Source organism: Anopheles coustani, chromosome 2, assembly GCF_943734705.1.
Source record: "Anopheles coustani chromosome 2, idAnoCousDA_361_x.2, whole genome shotgun sequence".
Taxonomy (NCBI): Eukaryota; Metazoa; Arthropoda; class Insecta; order Diptera; family Culicidae; genus Anopheles; species Anopheles coustani.
This window is the reverse complement of record NC_071289.1, coordinates 40,902,331-40,923,832: the sequence shown is the minus strand read 5'-3', so window position 1 is coordinate 40,923,832 and position 21,502 is coordinate 40,902,331. Positions and strand designations below refer to the sequence as shown.

Genomic DNA, 21,502 nt, shown 5'->3' with positions numbered 1-21,502 from the left:
AAAATTATCAGTAAAACACTACAAGTCTCATCCTTAGGAGACATAAATTGGTTTCTAGGGATGCGAGTGATCAAAAATAAGGACGGATTTTATAGCTTGATACAAGATAGTTTCATACGAACAGTTGCAAAACGTTTCGGTTTGGATCAAGCAAAGGTTTCCAAGTACCCTATGGATCCAGATCATTTCAATAATAGGCTGAAGAGTGAGGGTATGAAAAACAATGATGATTACCAAAGGCTTGTAGGAAGTCTACTTTATTTAGCAACACATACACGCCCGGATATAGCAGTAGCTACAAACATATTAAGCAGATATGTAAGCAACCCTACAGAATCCGATTGGTTGGAAGCGAAAAGAGTAGTGCGTTATTTACTATTTACAATCGACAACGCGTTGAAATTAGGAAGCCAGAATGAAAAACTTGTGCTTGTAGGGTATAGCGACGCTGACTGGGCTGGAGATACTAGTGACAGAAAATCTTGTAGCGGATACCTATACCGCTTAGGAGGAGGCACTGTCAGTTGGTCGAGTAGAAAACAGACTTGCGTTTCGATGTCTACAATGGAAGCCGAATACGTAGCTCTATCTGAGGCAGGACAGCAAGCGGTTTGGTTGCGTAGGCTATTGGAGGAAATGGATGTAAAACAAAGAGAAGCAACCATTATTAACGAAGATAATCGTGCGTGCATTGAATTTACTTTGTCAGGTCATGAAAAGAGAAAGTCAAAGCACATAGATATGAAATATCATTATACTAGAGATCTTTGTAACACGAAAGTTATCGAATTAAAGTATTGTGCTTCTGAAGCAATGCTAGCCGACATATTAACCAAACCACTAGGGGCACAAAAGATTAAAGAACTCTCGATAGGACTCGGTATTAGCGAGTTAGTAACGGAATGAACATTAGATTCATGAGGAGGAGTGTTGACATATGTATGTTGGCATGAATGTACTGTTCATAGAAGCGTCAAATGACAGGAGAAATGTCAAACCGCGATGGTGACAAGGGTGCACCTCTATATGTATGAACTTTGACCATCTGAATAAAAGCACGGCGAACGCTCGGCTCAGTGTCAGTCGTTTGTGTATCAGCCATAAAGGATAACACGCTGGTGTATTTCGTTCAAAGTTCAACAATCATCACTTCAAACACTGCTCATGGTAAAATCCCAAATGAAGCCCCCCCGGCGCCGCATCGTCATCATTTTTTCCACGTTTGCGCCTGAAAGTTATGCAATAGGTGGCACATCAATTCAGTTTGAATATTTGAACCGTTGATGTTCCGTTAGAAGCTGTAATGATTTGAACTAATCGGTTAAACTGAGCAAGATGGACATCATAAACCAATGAGTCGGAGTGAAAAAATGAGTATGAAACGGCGGCGCGCCCGCAGCGAGCGTAGCGAGCGGACTGCGCTAGGTCTACCGAAAAAGGGAGTTTGTTATAAATTTGTGAAATAAGGGGGGCCCGTGGGCCCCCCTCATACCGCACCCCTAGGTTGATGGCGTAGCCGAATTTTCATACACTCATGCAAGTTATGCATGAGGGAGTTTATGTTGTACATCCTTTCCAGTATAATAATCATCTTTAATTTAACGAGATTTCAATTCAAACGGTTCACACAACGGCATTTGTTTCACCAATTGCATACCTTTAAGGTACATCCGCTCACAAATGGTGTAGCCACGACAGCGATTTTGGCTGGGGGGGCTTCATTTGGGATTTTACCCTGCTCATAATTACCAAGCGATGAAGAAAAAATAAAATATTATTTTGATAATCATTTATGAATTTGAACCAAATGTCAACAATAGAAAGTAAACCAACCTACAGCTTTATAGGCCTTGGATAGTTTTGCCTGTTGTCAACAGAGTTGTTTTGATTTTGCCACCGCTTGCAGAGTGAAATTGCAGTTCACCAAAAATGTGAAGAAAAGAGTAATATAACGGCAGTTTTCGTTAATATTCGTTAAGTAAACGTTATTGAGATGAATTATAATCAGAAAGAATCCAAACTATGTTAATTTTTGTTCATTTTCTCTTCCAAAGTTCAACGTGAGCAGCAGCGGCACCAGAAGCTCAACCGCGGTGTCATCGGTAGAATTAAAGTTTGGTGCAAGGAGATGGCTGATTTTTGCGGTCCCAAGCTTGCGGCTCCAAGTGAACAAACGGTTTGTAAAGTGCTTAAATATATTTGAATAAAAAATGTTCGTTTAATATAAAATTACAACTTGGGAATTTTCCTTTGTACAGTCTGTTCTCGAGTTACGCGGTTCTCGACTTACGCGGATTCGGAGATACGCGGTTTTCAAAATTTGACAGTAGATTGGGTTTATTACATCGATTTAAATTCCTGAGATGTACAACCACACGAATAAATATGTAAATTACACATTTGCATAACTTACGCTTTTCATTTCGTTTGTTGCAATTTATGTTGTTTGAATACGCTTGCATTGCATTCATATTAATGAACAAAGAAAAATTTTGAATATCCTATGATACATGTACACAAGAGCTCGATCTCTTAACTCCTAGTATAAACTATGTGTCAAGCAATATTCGAGATACGCGGAAATTCGAGATACGCGGATTTCTCTGGTCCCCATTATCCGCGTAACTCGGGAACAGACTGTATATGATGACAATATGTATATTGAAAACATCGCCTCCATTAAAACATCGCGCATTGTATAAAAAACATCGCGTCACGTCGTTTTTGTCACGCAACCTACATATTTCGCAGGTTCCATCAGGATCCTGATGATACCATGAAAAACGCCCTTTTCATAGCGCAACATGGATATTCTTGTTACTCGGGCAATAATAGTTGCAACTAAATGACAAGCGAGACCGGTGGAAATACAGCGGCTGATCCCAAAGAGTGGGAGATGCAAGATAAATTCACCGTTTTTTTTTTATTTTATATCGCTATACTTTTTCACCGGGTTTGACCGTCGGTAAAAATGGCCGCCTCCATGAGTTGTCAAAACTCAAACGGCTGGGTTACAGCAAGGTGTATAAATATAGAAGGTGACTTTATGTCGCTTTAGAAGGGGTGCCATATTTGAGAAGAGTTATGTCAAAAGCCCAATCCTTTTCCGATACCCCCCTCAAAATCCATATGAATACCCCAGAAGTGTTATGTCAAGTCATGAAATGTCATTTTACACTGGACGACTTCACCTTCTAATTTATACACCTTGGGTTACAGTTCCTAATGTAGCGGTTTATTGGAAGGTGGAAAAACGTTCTAAAGATCAGACAGAATGTTCCAAAGATGCTTGTCAATTGTTAGAACCCCGCTACACGACCCGCAAAATCTTCGCGGTTCGTGTAGCCGCGTTCTGCGGTACCAATGCTGTTGCCAGTCATGACCCCCGCCAGCCAATGATAAAATATCACTGTAGCACGTAAATTTATCACCGTATGTCCGTTTATTTTGTTTTTGAGATTTGTTATGTTTACATCTATTTATTCTTCATCTTCTTCTTCTAGCGCATTTGAGTTTGCGGTAGCTGAAAAAACTTCGCGGGTGCAGTTTTCGGCTCACGGAGCTGAAAAGTTTTTGACGTAAACTTCTCGGTTTTTCCCCTCTTTTCGCCGCGAACTTTTTGAGTTTGCGGCTCGTGTAGCGGGGCTCTTAGTTGGGAACGGCTGCCATCACTGAACGCTCCCCTGGCAGCTTGACTGTAAGCGTGGGTTTGAGACTATGGTGGTCAAAAATAAGTGTGATCGTTGAACAAAAATCGCATGTGACGAAAGTTTATCTGTCCTAAAATTGTTTTAATTTGATAATGTTTTTTTGTACTTTTGTACTATTAATCCACCCGCAATACAGGGTTTGACAGGCCAACATACAACTGGGGCAACGTTCCTTCTAAATCGCACCTTCTTTCAAAACAATAACGAAATTGAAGTTCTAACGTCAACTGGCTTATCGATCAGCATCACGCTGTAACTCGACACGGAGGGCGTAACCGATCAGTGTCAAAAAGGAACTTGTCAATGAAATGAGTGTTCTAGACACGGCAGAAAATCCCATCGCTTCTGACGTTTCATATCGTAAGTACTTTTTCATTGGGGTTTACCGGTGTCAACATTTTTAAAACCGTGATTTTTTCGCGCGCTTTTTGTACATCTGGTTTCACATGCTTGGTGAAATTGGCAAGAGTTGGAAAAGTGTATTGTCAAGCTTCTAAGTTTTTCGTGTTAAACTTTACACCTCCTCTTTTTTTAGCTTCTATCTCTCCAGTCTTAAAATAAGTTCTTAAAATTCCGTAAACAGTTGTCCTTTTCAGCGATAGCATTTCCGAAATTTGGGTGAGCGTGTAGCCCAGAGCGTTCGCATCTACTACTCGCTCACGGTCTGCGTAAGATGTCGTTTTAATTTTTCCACGTGGTACTCTTGTTACACTTGCGGCACTCAGCATTGCTAAAAACATAGACCGTATGGTTACACCTAAGTAATTCATGTTTGTTCATGAATATATAAAAATTCACACAAACCTTCGCTTTCTTCTTCGCTATCCAACATCTCAATTTCTAAGATCTCATGGACGATGTTTTCTCCTTCCATTATTCGATCAATTGTAGTTTAACACGAAAAACTTAGAAGCTTGACAATACACTTTTCCAACTCTTGCCAATTTCACCAAGCATGTGAAACCAGATGTACAAAAAGCGCGCGAAAAAATCACGGTTTTAAAAATGTTGACACCGGTAAACCCCAATGAAAAAGTACTTACGATATGAAACGTCAGAAGCGATGGGATTTTCTGCCGTGTCTAGAACACTCATTTCATTGACAAGTTCCTTTTTGACACTGATCGGTTACGCCCTCCGTGTCGAGTTACAGCGTGATGCTGATCGATAAGCCAGTTGACGTTAGAACTTCAATTTTGTTATTGTTTTGAAAGAAGGTGCGATTTAGAAGGAACTTTGCCCCAGTTGTATGTTGGACTGTCAAACCCTGTAAACTTTGTCCACAGGACAACCAAATCCCACATTAATGTAGGCGGTTTGGCTTGGCATGGAGTGATTGAAAATCTGGTCGAAGTGTGAATTTGATTTTCATTGTTATTTTCAAATACATGGACGTAAATCATATTGAAAATGATGAAATCGAACGTATAATCTCTTTTCTATGTTTATTTTCGTTGAAAAATGTGCTGAAATCATTTCAAGTGGATTATGTGCATGCTTTTCAACTACGTTTAGTCTAATTAATTGATGAACGATTGAAATGGAACCAATTTGTTGATCATTGATCAAATCGACGTTATTTATTTAACTTTTGCTAAAATGAAAATTGTTTGAAAAATTGACTAAGTCCCAAAAGAGCGAGTACGAAAATCTGGGGTAGAATAGCCTGCTGAGTGTATCAACGGTGTTGCACATCGTTTGAAAAGAGTGGGCCAATGAGGGGTGGAAACGGGTGGAGACGGGAGAAACGTAGATCTTCTTCTTCTTCTTGGCGTAACGACCTTGTTGGTCATGCCTGCCCTGTAAAGGGCTTACGAGACTTTTTACCCTATGTGTACGTGGATAGTCAGTCCTCTCGTACAGGGGAGGGTCCGGTCTCGGTTGGGATTCGAACCCACGCCGTCGAGGTGGTGAGCCCCGGCGCTCATGAGCCGATTTTCTAACCGGCGCTACCGCTCGGCTGTCGCGGACCCCTACGGAGAAACGTAGATATGATATGGAATTTTGAGTTCCCGCTACCACCAGGGTTCACCTTTGCTCGTTGGGTAGTCCCGCGTTCAGAATGCCGAAACAGAACGAACCTATGGGTGCAGTGTAGAGCTCATTACTGCCCTGAAGCTGCTGTCAAAACAAAAACGAAACGACGAATGTTTTTCAATCCTGTAAAGTGCAGTTTTTCAGTGCAGTATATACAAATTTCATCAGCTTAATTTTGAGTACATAATAATAACTAGCACCTGACTTTGATTTACATTGAAATGGGAGATAATTTCGGAATCCATCGGGGCCCCGTCAAAAAGCAAGCCGAGTCCTCGGAAGACCGTACTCAGGGTCAGATCTTGAGCGACTTTCTGATGCAGCTCGAAGATTACACACCAACGGTAAGCAAAATGGTTGCCCTATGCAAGCCACACAGAAACTGGCAGCAGAAATAACCCGATATTTACATACATCTACTTCAACTGTTACAGATCCCAGATGCGGTCACCTCGTACTATCTAAATTCTGCCGGATTTGAAGGGGCAGATCCAAGAATGTACGTGCATTTTTCCCGTTATACTATGTCGTAGGGTTGTATCACGATTCCATATTTTCTTATAAAACCCCTCTTTTTCCACAGTGTCCGCTTGATCTCGATTGCCGCGCAAAAGTTCGTCTCCGACGTAGCCAACGATGCTCTACAGCATTGCAAGACGCGCACCAACAGTGCCCCGAGCTCCGGCCACGGTTCGTCGAAGAACCAGAACCAAAAATCTTCGAAAGACAGGAAGTACACGCTCACCATGGAAGACCTACAACCTGCGCTTAACGATTACGGCATAACCGTCCGAAAGGCTCACTATTTCGTTTAGTTGCGAAGTGATTGTGTGCTTTCGTTTTGGGTTTTTTTTTGTCAATTCCTTCTGGACACGAATAAAATAGCGTCCCATGAATACGATCACATTACAATCTTAAAGCTTACATTCATGAGCAAAGGATAACTCTACATATTGCTACCTGAACTTCAAGAACTGGAGATCAGGCTCTTCAAACAGCCAACTAAACTATTAGTATATTATTCTTCTCTACATGTAATGCTGTGCCGAGTCTAAAACTGCGTTATCCAAAATAACGTAAGGTAAAGTGGGGCAGCACGCCCCCCTTAACCGAAAATCATTTTTCTCTTCTCTATTCATTAAAACATGCCGGGGCACCTTCCCCTATCAAGAAAGCACAAACTCGCGCGCTACTATCTCTTCGGACACGCCCTGATGCTAACGAGCCTGATTCTATCACGGTTTTGCGCTTTTACCAATCCTTGAGTCCTCAACGTGTTAATACCCAGAATATCGAATGAGTTACTAAGCCAAGGAAATCAACACAACGCTTGTGGGCGCTAAGAGAGATTGTTCATCACTTTCTATGTGAAATACTTATACAATATTATGTAACTCACCATCATCAAATCTGAAAAGAATATTTAATTCCAACATAATAACATTTTTGATGAAAATAAATCAACTAAAAACCATAACTTGTTGTTAAATAAGGCAGAGTATTGTTTTTACGCCAGACTATAGTACCTCAACTTACCTGGTTTGTTAGTTAAACAGAAGAAACACACGTACGCAAAATTTTAACAATCAGTTAAAGTTAAGTAAATTTCATGATATATTTTTCCTTCTCTTTGATTTCTACATGATTTTTTAATAATTGTATTTTTAGTCATCTGTTTCGTTTGTTTTTTATTCGCTTTTTGTAAGTGTGCCTTCCTGTGTGTAGTGTTTTGTATATACTGTGAACGGGTGAAAGTCTGCATGTGTCTGCCTATTTCCATGGTATGAAGATGCGGTAGTTTTTAATTTAGTGTTTTTATATTATTTCTTTTTTGCTTTTCCTGTTATTGAAACGTTCGCTACGCATCAGTTGCTAGTCCAGTCTGCCGGAGAAATTCTATTTTTTTTTGCATCGTACTCATAATAACGATAATAATATTCAAATATATTTTTCATAGACAGTGTTTCATTGAATCGATCACTTCCAATTATCTCCTTCTCTCCTGCCCTCCAGTGTTGCTAGTACTATTTTTGTTGATGAATCATTGTTGTTTTTTAATTGTTTCACATGCTGCTCTAACTTGCAGAGTTTTCAACAGGTACCTGAGCAACATTAATCAATGATATGGACGTTACGTCATCGGTTCACCATAGCAACGTGCTCTTGAACAATGAGTGTTACTACGGTTTTCCGATGAAAATTTTCCATCTCATCGATTAAAGCCGCTCGGGTAGACATTGTGTTTGGAATTTCTCCTTGTTCTGTGGGAGTTTGTTTACAGTAAAATGATATTCGTCGGGCATATCTATTAAGACAAACACATTATGCATTTTTCATCACACCCACTGTCTTATGCTGGCCTGGCGAAGATTACTGAGCTATTTGCAATGGTTTTCTCCCCCTTGACCCTTCCTTTGCCTTTCACCAATGGGAGAAATTAATGCGTTATGATTTTTGTTTTGCTTTTTTCCACAGGTTAATTTTCTTCTTCATTGATTCCTATTATAGTAAAATATTCTTCTTCCCCCTACTTCAGCCTAAATCCCCAATTTTTGCCCCCCAACTTAACTTCTCCATTTCCACTGCGTGGTGGTGGAGGTGATGGTTGGTGCTAAAAATGATTTCTAATTGTAATATGAAAAATTTCTAATACAGCTCAACTCTGCTGTAACACATATTTCCTTTGCTGCGGGGAACAGCCCCGCTTGTACTTCCGCTTGTATAACACTGTCTGCTTTCTATTCCCTGCTTTCTCCTTACTCCCTACTGCACTTCAACCCCACTTCCTGACATGCTCCCCACCCATCTTTAACCTTCAGCATGTTTTTTCCCCCTTCGTCCTAATAGAGCAGCTTCCGTTCCCCAGCAGTAGGATGGTTTTTTGTCTATTGTTTACCCCCACTTGTATCGTGCTTAAGCCCCAATCCCAGATTTGAAATTTTATCACTTTCTTCTCTTTCGTCCCTATTTTTCTCTCCCTCACATCCCACTGCGTTCGACGAATGCCAGTACTGTTTTTCATCTGTGCTAGCGCGAGCATATAGTTTAGTATATTCATATATCGGTATGGATCTGTAATTGTAATATAATCATAAAGATAGTGTATTATCATTCACATCCCCGTTCCCCACACCCCTGCCTTTTAACATCGTCTCTAGCTGTCATAAGAAGGAAACGCATATTCCAGCATTCGTTGAAAATCAGGCTTCTACCTGCTGCATTCGTCGACGCAACCCTATTTGTGGTGTTCTGCGTGTAACCAAGATTGTGTTTCGGTAGAGAAAATAATGGTTATCCAACCACTTCATAATTTGTTCCATAAGCTGTCTCCTGCTTTCACAGAGGCAATTCGATTTGCAATCAGATCTATTGACTTTCTTTTGTATACGGGGTACACAGTACACACACACACACATACATACATACATGCAGGACGATGGAGAACCATTAAAGCACACATCCAAGGGCGCCAACAAGAGGGTTTCCGTGTTACTTGCTATAATCTCGACGGAAAGGTGCTACACGGTACCACCGTGTACATTAAAAGTGCCATGATTTCTTCTTGTCTCTGGCGGTTCATCAATGGACTCCTTCCAACATATATGGATTGCGCTGTTCTACTGATTATTGACTTTCGACTCAACGGGTGACGACGCCGGAGAAGGAGAGGAAGAAGCTTTCGATGAACGGGAACTAGCAACAGCAGCGGCGGCGGCGGCGGTGGCGGAACTGTCCCTTGTTTTTTCTACCGCTAAAATCACATGTTTGCCACCGTGTACCTTGGCCGGCTGGGAGGTTGGTGGTGGTGGTGTTGACTCACCGAACGAACCACTCGACGACGACGTCGAGCTTGACGAGGAGGAACCGAGCGAGAAGCTACCGGATTGTGTCGCCCCAGATGATGCAACGGATTCTCCACCGTCCGTGCCGTGTCCGATGCGTCCTACTGTCGATTGGTGCTGATGGTGCTGTCGGCGGTTCGTATCCTGGCGCTCACCGGACGGGTCCGATGGTCTCGGAAGTGAATCGAAGAAGATTTCGGGCAGGCTAGTGCTCTGCTGTATACGGTTTGTACTCGAGTCGAAATGAAGTTTTTGAATCTTTTTCAAAGGAGCCTGCGGCTGAGAGGCAGCAACGGTAGTTCCCGTAATCACTTTCGGGATGGTTTTTGGGGCCGCCGTGGACCTACCTTTGGCCGACGATCGAGGAACACCACTTCCTGAGCTGTCACCACCACCACCAACACCGTTGATCGTCACCATGGCGTCGCGCGAGTTATTACCGCTGGCGCTACTACAGCTGTTGTTTCGGCTACTGGAACTCGGTGTTCCGTTCCCACTGCTGCCGGCGCTTCCCTCGTACTCGTCGTGCGGAATGTTGTTGACCCGACGCAAACCACTACCTCCGGCAATCGGTTCTCCGTCAGCTCCGATTGTGGCACTCATTCTGGTCGCCCCACCGTCGATGTTGTTGACACTCTTGCTAAAGCTGCTGTTGCTGCTACTGCTGGCACTGTTGCGGTTGCGTCCACGACTGGTCGTGGCAACCGGCTCCCGATCGATTCCGATCAGTCCCCCACCGCCGTTCCCGATCACCTCGTTCATGATGTCGATCTTCGAGTCGTAAATTAACTGGCGGATCTTCTGGTTGCTGTCCTGTATCATGTCCTCCAGCGAGTAGTAATAATCATTTCCCCCGCCAACGTGCGACCCCCCAGCCATCGCCGAAGGTCCAGCGACTCCCGGGCGGGAATGATGCTGCCGTCGACTGATCGCACGTCCCGCCTGCCATCCATTACCGGCACCGGCACAACCACCGAGCATCATCATCCCGGGAAAGTAGTTGCTATTGCTCACGCCATTGTTTAGCTTGTTGACGTGCACGATCTTGTAGTGTGAATCGTGCGGATCCGTACCGAGATTCTTCATCAGCAGCGTCTCGTACTCACACGCGCTTCCTGAGCCGGAGCCACTGCCACCGGCACTTCCAGACGCACCACCAACCATCCCGATGCCATCGCCGCCAAGAAGCAATTTCCTCTTGCGCCTGTGCTTCCGATTGTTCTTAAGGCTGTAGTTGTGGTGGTCATCCTCGGCCGAATCGATCCCCGCCAGATGGTAGCGTCCGTCGTCCAGCGCCCCACCGCCAACGGACGGTCCTCCTCCACCCGGTGGTGAATCATCGTCGAGGCCGTACCCACCGCTCAGACGATTTGGCGCCTGATAGCACAGACGGTACTTGCCGAGATGCTTGTCGTACACGAAGCGCGTGGTCGGTTTCATGATCGACTTTAGCGGAATGTCACCAGCGCTGGCACCACCGGGAATGTTGCCACTCGAACCCCCGCCGATCACGGACCGGAATGACTTCGGTGTATCGAGCGCACCGACGAGGCGCTGGGTCACTGCACCACCACCACCACCCCCAAGGGGCATCTCGTCCAAGTCGTCCTCATCGTCGAACGGTGGTGGCAGTGGCGGACGCCGATGACCACCGTCGATGTAGTTGATATGGATCGGCGACAGCTGCGGTTCCGGGCTGGCATCGTCCTGCTCGTCGTTCGGCGTGAAGTACACCGACGCCTTGCTCTCGTCGACGCTCTTGGCCGAGAAGTTCTCCAGATACTTGAGCGCATACTCGGACCCGATCGCCTTCGAGACCGGCTTCTCACCGGCTTCCATTTGTGACAGCTTCTCGATCTTCGCCTTCAAGTAAACCTCGAACCCTATGCGGCGTGATGTGCGTACGGCGCGGGAAAGAAAAAAGAATCCATTACTTCCTTACGTTTCGCTATTTCCCCCCACCTCAAAAAACCACCACAAACACAATGCACCATGACATCCCGGAACCAGGGGGTTTTTGTTTTACTCTCTTTTCCGTTCATATGTTCTACTTGCGACTCGAGAGGAGCTCTCTTCCGCCGCTTGCTCCGCGTTGAGGTGCACGGGAGGGGGGGTTGTTGATGTTTTTGGCGAAGACAATGGAATGGTTGATTTTACAAACGGTTAGTTTACACTCTTATAATACCTTGCCCCCAATACCAGCTCCACACAACTTCCCTCAGGTTAATACCTAACCGAACGGCGAGGGAGTGGCAAGGTAGGAAATTAGTAAGCAGGGAACGTGTGATTAGAGAAGCATGCATATATTCATGTGCCGCGCTTTGTGCAACTGGTTTTGTATAACTTCGCTTTCGTATTTTTTTTTGGGTTTACACTGAATCAATTGTGCAAATAAAGTCTCTTGAAATGGCAGTAACAACCGAACAGCGTTTTGCATACACATTGGAGGAAATATATCATAGGCTAAATAGGGTTAATTTGTTTTTAATTTTGTTCTATCCTCGAACAGTGTCCTTCCAACAGTATACGAGAAACGATGTTCACAAATGAGAACGGCCAATGGTAGGGAAAACATAGTCTCTAGAAAAAATACAGTTACATTAGATTAACCAAGCACGAAGAGTTGGATACGTACAAGAAACGGAAGTGTTTACGGTTTATTTGCTGAAAAAGGACAATTTTGGTTTGTTTTCGGTGAGATATAATTGTCCAAAAAATTACTAAATTAACAGAGTCTAAACTTTTTGGACGAAATTCCACTTTGTACAAGTGTTCTTATTTAAAAACCTCGAACATTTCAACAATGCGTATAAAAATCCATGAAATAATGCCGTATTAGTTCATAGCCTTTGGAATAGAGGAATTTTTTAAATTATAAATGCAAGTAAAAAACTCTATTTTGATCTACCGTTAAACACTTGGTATTTTTTAAGGCAGACTTTAAATATGTTTTGATAATGGTTCATGGACCATACAATAAACACCGCACTTGTAGGTCTGTTATTTCGTCCGGCACTGTACACGTTTCTTAATTAATGCAAAGCTATAGCTTACTAAAACATACCATGTGGACCATAAACCATTAGCGCTTATTTGAAGCGATGTATTCTGAAAGTTTATTATAGTTGCAGAAGAATATGTACAACCTCTCAAACCCATTAAAATGTAAATAAAAATTTCACTTGATTATTTTTTTACAAATTATCCAAAAACAGCAAATCAGCTGATATCTACAGTTATAAAAACGACTCTCAGTTGCACGTTCGCAGCCGTGCCCGGGACCAACATCCTTGAAAGCAACTTGCTGTCAGCTGTTTCCCGCACCTAGGAGTCAATAGGTAGTATAGGTTCAAGGACTTTGCATGGCTGGCCCAAATTACGCTTCCCTGCACGGTAGGAACACTAAGGCTTGTAATCTCAAGTCAAGCCAAGAAAAGGGGGCCTGGAAAGGTAAAGCATTTTATTGATTGGCGACCAAGTAAGAAACAAAATAAAAATAGCACCTTCTCCCAAATGCAACGGCAAGCACAAGCTTCAACAACCAACCCCGGGTCTCGTTTCACTGGCAAAGTGCTTATAGGATGTGACTCCCACCACCATTTTCTTTCGTTCACCCGGTTTGGTGGAAAACCGTTCAGCCCTGTGCACCGGGCGTGGGTCAAGGTTAATAGTCGATGTTTTTCGTAATCGAGTTGGTTATTGCGCCTTTCGAGAGCCTCGCAGTTCCTGTTCTAGATGTCCTCGGGCTGGACGGACGGTAGGTAGTAGCTCGGTGGGGCAAGAAAAACTTTTGATATTACCACAAGGATATATTTATGATGGCTGCACATGCCTGCAACTACCATGACGAAACGGGATTTTTGTTTTCCCCCCGAGCCCCCGCTCTCTCCTAAAAGAGCCCCCGCTCTCTCTTAAATGATTGGTTTGGGGTAAATGTTTATGAGCTTAAACGAGTTGCATGTAAGTTAAAAAGGGGCCATTTGTACGTCGTCTAGCGAGAAAAAACCAAAACTTATGGTCCCCGACAACTGGGTATTTTGTTTACCCTTCCATGCGATTTTGTGTTCCAACTGAATAGTTTTTTTTTATTTTTCAACCCTACGCCACCAGCTAACCAAACTGGATAAATCGATTAAAGGTTTAAACTCTAAAATCTAGAGCAACGGTTGTTGATGGGAAGATGTAATACTGACATAATTGATTTATCGAAGTGTTTACTGATGGTCAATGGCTTTTTTACATGGTTATGTAATGGTGTGACAACTGTCTGCGCAATAGTGACCATATTTTGTTCGTTACCCGAAAATTTGTTTCAAGAAAAGAGCGATTTGACATCTGTTTTACTCTACTTCCCCTCGGTTCTACCGAAAATTATTGAAGGACTTTTCGAAAAGTGATGTAATGTTAGTTCCGTTCTGTTTGGGAATGTTATTTTGTCATATTTGTTTCCTTGAATGCGTGGCGAGAATGCGAAGTTGAAAATGGGGAGATTACAAAAATTGATGACTTGAGTCGTTTATTACCCTGAATTTATCCTAAGTTACATTTATTGCACTGCATAACCAAAGGCGCATTCACCAACTCAACAAAACATGCATTTTAACATCCGATTAGAATTTAAGCCAAAGCAAAATGTTTGCAACATATTTCAAACTTAACGCCCCAAGCACACGTTTGTTTACACACATACATCAGGGTATCAATTGTTTTCATGTATATTTTCTGCCCTTATACCAATGACCTTCGGGACAAACGATCGTCACATTCTCCTTGGATGAGATACATTTACAAAACTCATGATATGCTGTAACGGACGAACCACAAACGCAGGCAAACCCCATTGATGCAATTGTTACACATGTTGTCCGGAGTGGTTGAGAAATAAAACTATTAAAAGTAATAAAAATATGGTCGTACTTTACCCTGATCACGGATAATTGCAACATTTGTGCATTATCCAGCTGTCAAACACTTCATCGTTCGAGATAAAGAATTCGACGACAAAGCACGATGATGCTGATGGGTTCCCCGCTGACGAATGATCTTCATATATGAAGATCGGTGGATTGGTCGTTGGGCGGGAAGGTTTGTTTTCCCTTTGGAACAGTTAAAATCTGGACGTGTTGCGGAGTGAAATACTTTTTCTTTGTATGTATGTTCCTGCATGCTTCTGAAGCGCAACCCTTCGGGATACAATCATTCTAACGCAGATAGATCGCACAGCTTACGTACAAACAGAATACTAGTTTGCTTCATAAATACTACTTCTTGTACATCTGCCGGCCTTATCCGGACCGAATTGCTTAAAATTCGGTAATTTGATCATTTCGCCGCAATTCGTCACGAGGATCTATGAACGGTTCCGGATGTCCACCGGGCGATGCAGGAATAAGTAGATGTAACACACAAGCGATAGAAACATTTGAATGGAAACCAATCACATTCGGTAGTGGCAGGAGGAAACATTTGGTTGTCAATGGCAGGAAAAGAAAAGAAGAAAAGAAAACAAAAACGAAACCATTCCATTCCAACGAATGGCATGGTGTATATGCGTTGAGGTTAATTAAACAAACAAAACAAACCAAACTAAAAACTACTACTGCTGTACTGTTTTCAATTAGCTCTACTCTACACTACGGTAAAGTCTCAACGACTAGTGTCAAAGCGAATGGAATTAATCGAAAACAAAGGTTAATTAATGTTGCTGCCTGTACTGCACAAGTAGACAAAATGTGTCTTTTCAGCGCCTCACATCCTGCACCAACTTACCGTCGAAATCCTCGTCATCCTCGTTGCGTCCGCGACAGTTCTCGAAATAGAAGCTGGGCAAGTTTTCCAGCACCTTGTTCAGGGTCTGCTGCTGGTACTTGTAGCCCTCGCGTAACCTTAGCGCCTGGTGGGCACTGAACTTGCGGATCTTGTTGCGCTGGAACACGTAGTTCTCCCGTACCCAGGTCAGCTGGCCGGTGGAGTAGTCACGTACACGGCGCACCTGAGGAATGCACAGTCCGGTGAGTAGAAGTTATAAATTTAATTTAGCGGCAGATTCATGGTTAAACATGTTACTAGCTAAGTCTTAAGCTAAAGGTCTGTGTTTACGATAAATGCTCAGTGTTTTTAAATCTTTACATTTCAGGAGCACAAAATTGTAAAACTTTATTTTAATATAAAACAATTTTGAAGTAGTACTACCCTTTTAAAGAACACAAAATATCATTTAGATTTAGACCTATAAAGACATACAATTATTTTGATTAACATTAGAATCCAAAAAGCGATCATATTTATCGCTACACGAATTTACAATGATTCCTTACCTGATCATAGTACTGATCACGCAGTGTCGTAATGTGGTGCGTTCCGATGTCGCGTATTTCGCGCAAATGTTTCGCCTGCGTCGAGTAACTGCCCTGGATCCAGTCGACCTGCTGAGCACAGTTGTCCTTAATACGGTGGACCTGGAATGAACATTGAAACCACATTAGTAATAACTCTTCTCTTGTACATGTGGCAAATCTATTTTTCTCGATATCAACCTACCTGTTGGGTATAGTTTTCTCGCAACCGTTCTAGCTGTTGGCTCTTGTAGTGTTCGATGTTGTCGAGCATGGCGTAAATCTGGCGTGCCTTCGAGGACGTCTTGTCGTTCTTGTAGCAGTAGCTGCAGCAGTTCTGGCAGATGAGATCGATGATGCGGAACCGGATGAAGATGCGGCGGATGCCCTGGAGGATCAGCGTCAGGGCGAGGAAGGATGCAGCCGAAATGGCCCCCGTTATGATGCTGCCTATCTTGACGCGGTAGAACACGATGGGATCGATGTACAGGCTAAAAATAGGCGTCACGCAAATCGCCGCCCAGCGCAAACGAAAAAGAAATAATAAATCTTACGAGCAAACGTTGCATGATGACACATTTATGGAAAGCGGAAAGGTGCCGCCATCGAAATGAATCGTGATTTGAATATAGATTGGAGATTTTTTTTTTTTCGAAAAAGTAAACATCCTCCTCTTTCCCGCACTATCATCAAAGACGTGGTTGCAAATGTGCATCTATCCTTTTAACGATCAACCACGTCTCGGTTGCCGGTTTTAGGTCGGTATAAATTATTCATCCGCAGGGTAATAGAAGTCAAAGTGAAAAATTAAATCGAGGATGGATGCAAACTACTTTCGATCGGTAAAATTCCTTTCCTGCTGTCGCAGCAGTGGTTGAATTTAGGTTACAGCATGTAGCGCTATGCAATTCTAGAGATGTAATCGATTTGCATCAGCTGACGCAAGCCGGTCGAAGTTTCGCCGATGCTTCGTTGAAAAAAATTTCACCTTTTGGATGGCATCACCATCATCACGGCAGTAAGATATCAGATTCTGTCGTAGTCGCAACATTAGTTTGCTAGCGTGGATGGAGGTTCTTGTAAAAACACAATCATAGTGTATGAAGCATGAATAATGCAGCATAAATCAAGCTTAAATTATTAGCCACTGATATGTGAGATAAGCACAGGCAAATGTAACGAAAATGTATTACCAGTCAGTAAGCTAATGTAAAAACATAAACGTTTGAAATTTATGATTCTAAAAATATTATTTGATCTGTCAGCAATGCTAGTTTTTTGAGTCAGCAAAGCTCTGTGTCAGGAACCATTTAAGATCAGAAAATGGGTTCATAAAGTTGATTTCTATTCAGTGGCGAACATCTCAGTATTTAAACTGATTGATTTTCACGTTGTCCACTATATTCTTATATACTTTTTCCATCAAGCCATAGTGGAGACGCTACAGTTCAAACACTTTCTATACATTTTTAAAATATTTTAGTATTTACACAAGAACTAAAAATTGCTCATATTTGATAAACGAGGAAACAGTTCCGGAATTAGATGAAAAAATAAATCTTAGCAGGAGCGCAACCATACACTATTTAGAATTTTTTTAAGAAACTGGGACTTTACTTAACATAGTGGCGGTATTTTTTTAAACATATGCTGTAGTAAATGATCCATATAAATACAGCTTTCAACTTATAAAAAAGACCAAGATAATTCGACTGATTAGTTGAATTTGTATGATATTGGACACTATGTATGTTAACTTTCTGTGTGTAGTGCAAACAGCTTTAAATTATACAAATAGATACGTTACAAAAATGGCTCAAAATCTCACAATCCATGGTATTCAATATGAATGCTTCAGGACGGAATGTTGCTCAACAACTCACCGTATACCCGCCGTGGCATTGCCCATTATATTGATCGCGTAGCACGTATAAAGTCCACTGTCACGCCGCGAGATGTTGTGGATGCGAAGGAAGCCGTTTTCCAGCAGCGTAATGCCCATTCCGGCTGCATCGTGTAACCCACCGCCGGTCATATTGTCCGTCGTGAGCATCTGAAACTCGACGGCCTGCTGGTACTTCCCGCTCGCCACGCCATGCCCTCCTTCGTCATCCGACTCGAACAGCAGCGACTTCTGGTCCTGTTCCTGGCTGTGGCGCAGAATTTCGTTCTTGGGCGTGATCCAAATGATGTCCGGCGGTGGATTTCCGGTAAACACGCACTCCAGCACCGCATCCGACTTGAGCAGATGCATCCGGCTGTCCGACGCTTGCAGCAGCTCGGGCGGGAAGCAGTTGATGTGCTGCAGCACCCGCACAATGTCACCTGGGTAGCCGTTGCGGCACTTGAGCTCAGACAGCCGCAGCAGGTCGTAGATCTTCTGCGTGTTGTTCTCCGCCTGCAGCTCGTCGATCCAGCCCAGTATCCAGTACATGTGGCAGTCACAACCATAGTCATTGTCGAGGAAGTTCGCGTATTGCAGCTCGTGCAGCAGGCGGATCTGTTCCGGGATGTACATGATGTCGTTGCTGGCCACGTCCAGGTAGCGCAGCCGGCGCAGCTCACCGATCTCCTTCGGCAGCGCCGTCAGTCTGTTGTTGGAGAGGAGCAGCGTCTCCAGGTTGGGCACGTTCCGGAACACACACGGTTCGATCTCCTTCAGTCGGGTGTTGTTGCGGATGGACAGGTAGCGCAGGTTGCGCAGGATATCCCGGTTCACCGTGTGGTTGTTACGTGCCACCCAGTTGCTCAGCGACTCCAGGTTCGTCGCGTCCAGGTGAAGGCGCACGAGGCTGTGCTGCGCGGCGAAGATCGAGTTCGGCAGCGAGCGCATCAGGTTGCTGCTAAGGTCGAGCGTCCGGAGCGCGCGCAAAGCCGAGAACACGGTCGACGGTAGGATGTAGATCTGGTTCTGGTTCACGTTCAGGTACCGCAGCTCGTCGAGCGTGTCGAACGCGTTCCGGTCGATGAACACCAGCTTGTTGGCGGACAGATCGAGCGACTGCAGCCGTCGCAGCCCGTACAGCGCGTTCTTGGAAATCTTCTCGATGATGTTGCCGTTCAGGCGCAGCACACGCAGCTGCTTGTTGAGCAGGAAGAAGTTGTCCAGAAACGACACGAGCATGTTGCTGGACAGATCCAGCACCTCGAGCGAGCGCAGCTCCTTGAACACCTGAAACGGGATCACGTACAGGCGGTTGCGCGCCAGGTGCAGCTCGGTCAGGTTGCCCAGCCCGGCGAAGCTGTTGCGCGGAAGATCGTGGATCGTGTTGTTGGCGAGATTCAGCACCCGCAGCCGGCCGAGCGGCCGGAACAGGTGCAGCGGCAGCTCGCTGAGCCGGTTGCCGTGCAGGTCCAGCTCGACCAGGTTCGGCAGGTCGTAGAAAATATCACTCGGAAGATTGTGTAATTGATTCGCGGACAGCTGCAGAAGCCGCAGTCGCTCCAGTCTGCTGAAGTGGTCTCTCCTTATCGTGCCAAGCTGGTTGGCGCTTACGTCTAGTATCTGTAGGTTGCTGAACTTCCGGTCGGCGCGCGCAAACGTCAGTGTGAGCTGGCGCTCGGTTACGTTGCTCTCGCGCCACCGCACGATCTCCAGGTAGTTCTCGTTCTTGAGGGCCAGCTGATCGCTGGTCGCACTCAGCACCGGGACACGCTCGAGCAGGATGCCCTTGTACGAGCTGACCGGCCGCAGGTACTCCTCGTTCACCGCACGCAGGCTCGTGTCGGAGCAGCTCAGCACCTTCAGGAAGTTATTTACATCTTCTTCGGCGTCATCATTGTAGGTTGGATAGTCGGCCGACTGCGGCGGTCCGTCCCCCGTTGGCACCAGTGGCGTCAGGTCGATCCGGTGGCGACTCGCGTCGGCTTCGGCGGCGGAGGCGGCGTCGTCGTCGTCGGCGTTGTCGTCCGTCGCCGGGGCGGCCGGCAGCGAGGCGAAGTAGCTCACCGACACGCCGCCGTACGAGGACGTTAGGGCACATTTTGTCTGATCCGTCACGCGTACAATGAGGAACAGCTGGGCTAATATCAAGACGACTTGCGTATGCAGATGCATCTTGACTGTAGCGGCAATAGTTTGCAGTAGGATTCGCTATCGTACAAATTACTCGAAAGTTGTTGAATCCATTGAGCTACGAGAAACCACTGAGGCATCTTTTAAAACTGTTTCTGTGAGTAAAAAGTAAAGAGAAAGAAAGAAAAACAGTTGATTAAAAACCAGGGCAAAACACACTTTTCTGTCCATATTTAAAGCGTTTAAAAAAGTTTTTCAAACCCACAGATAGGAATAGGAACAGCTATTTTGAGATGATAGAGATTACTTAGAGTTAGTTCATGAAAAAATCGGTTGTCGGTTTTAGTCGGTATAAATTATTCATCCCCAAGGTAATAGAAGTCAAAGAGAAAAATTGATGAATTGAAATTTCAACTCATTCACAGGTCTAAAGAAAGCCAATAACAGGAGACGTATTCATTTGCAACAGCTTCAATCAGACAACTGGGTTCAAACGGTATGCTTGTTCAAATATAGGCCACCCAATTGATGGGAAAGAAAACCGAGGAATCAAAAATACAACCGAAGAAGGGACGTAGTAAGATGTATAAAAAAAAAAAAAACAACCTACCCCATCGCAGCTCCGAACCGAAGCAAAGGTAAGCGAAATGGCGCATTAGTATTCAAGTCGGACAGTTTCGTCCGGTCGAGAGCTTGTGGATTCATTTGGCTACGGTGGAGATACCGGCGTTTAGAAATAAAAAAGGGTTCGCAACTGTAAGAAACTTTGCATTTGTAGCTATCTGTACTTTAAGACACTGTCCTTTTTTAGAAGCACCGGACCCAGTGAACTATTCCGTATTCAAATGACGACGGTGCTCGGGAGCTAATGCTTTGCGTGAGAAGTGTTTCGTGCGTTTATGCTCTCCTGGGTCATAAAAAGTGCAAAGTTGAATAGTAACGATTTTGCGGCAGTATCGGCATGACCGCAGCAGGTCTTTTTATGTCGGTATGCTAAAAGATATTATCAGATAATGGACTAAGCACGTGACACGAAGTCATTTTAATTATAACAGGGGATCCAAAATCAATTGTGCCCGAAACTGTTATTATTACCACCGAATTCACGTGTAGCTTACCTAAAAGCATCAGAAATCATTTGGAATCTGATCTTAGGAAAGTTTCACAAGATCACTAAAAATGTCTCCCTTATCTTCTTTATAAAATATGAACTTTCTTCAAACACATTTTTAAACTTTAAATTCAGATTGATTAATAGTTTCCAAGAATGGTGCTATTACCATTTTATTTTTATCATCATATGCATACATAAAAAGGTATATTGAAAATTTGTAGTTTATATACAAAAAAAAAAACGAAATTAATGATTGATTTATAAACAGTTGAATTCTAAAACTGATAGCTAAACATGCTTTTTATCCTTTCGTATCCTCTCTACGTCGTTATCTCATCATTTTATACAAAAATGACAAGATAAAATTTCTCGATTCTCATTAAAATCCGAGTTCACAAAAACGGGCATGTACTGTAATTCGTATACTACGTTAGGTATTGGTTTATCGA

The 21,502-nt window shown here is 43.8% G+C and overlaps 2 protein-coding genes across 4 annotated transcripts in view; one reads left to right on the top strand and one right to left on the bottom strand.

Annotated features, from left to right (window-relative positions):
• Positions 1-5,845: 5,845 nt before the first annotated feature.
• On the top strand, positions 5,846-7,178 carry LOC131262985 (transcription initiation factor TFIID subunit 10-like). Its single transcript, XM_058265099.1, has 3 exons — positions 5,846-6,091; positions 6,182-6,246; positions 6,331-7,178. Exons 1-3 carry the CDS (start codon positions 5,969-5,971, stop codon positions 6,560-6,562), a joined length of 420 nt encoding a protein of 139 aa, XP_058121082.1. The 5' UTR covers positions 5,846-5,968; the 3' UTR covers positions 6,563-7,178.
• Positions 7,179-7,606: 428 nt separating this feature from the next.
• Positions 7,607-21,502, bottom strand: part of LOC131266683 (uncharacterized) — a 38,098-nt gene continuing 24,202 nt past the window's right edge. For all 3 annotated transcript variants that reach the window (XM_058269286.1, XM_058269287.1, XM_058269288.1), the window contains exons 3-7: positions 17,808-20,094; positions 16,130-16,415; positions 15,907-16,047; positions 15,359-15,581; positions 7,607-11,472 (exon numbers count right to left, since the gene is read on the bottom strand). In XM_058269286.1, coding sequence (XP_058125269.1) covers positions 9,365-11,472; positions 15,359-15,581; positions 15,907-16,047; positions 16,130-16,415; positions 17,808-19,981 — 4,932 coding nt within the window. In that variant the 5' untranslated portion in view covers positions 19,982-20,094 and the 3' untranslated portion in view covers positions 7,607-9,364. The remainder of the gene's footprint in view (positions 11,473-15,358; positions 15,582-15,906; positions 16,048-16,129; positions 16,416-17,807; positions 20,095-21,502) is intronic.

What these genes read in the sequence shown, in the direction of transcription:
- LOC131262985 (XM_058265099.1), top strand. Translation starts at nt 5,969, where the DNA reads ATGGGAGATAATTTCGGAATCCATCGGGGCCCCGTCAAAAAGCAAGCC. An exon ending in TCGAAGATTACACACCAACG is followed by an intron (nt 6,092 to 6,181) that starts GTAAGCAAAATG and finishes CAACTGTTACAG; the next exon opens with ATCCCAGATGCGGTCACCTC. An exon ending in GAAGGGGCAGATCCAAGAAT is followed by an intron (nt 6,247 to 6,330) that starts GTACGTGCATTT and finishes CTTTTTCCACAG; the next exon opens with TGTCCGCTTGATCTCGATTG.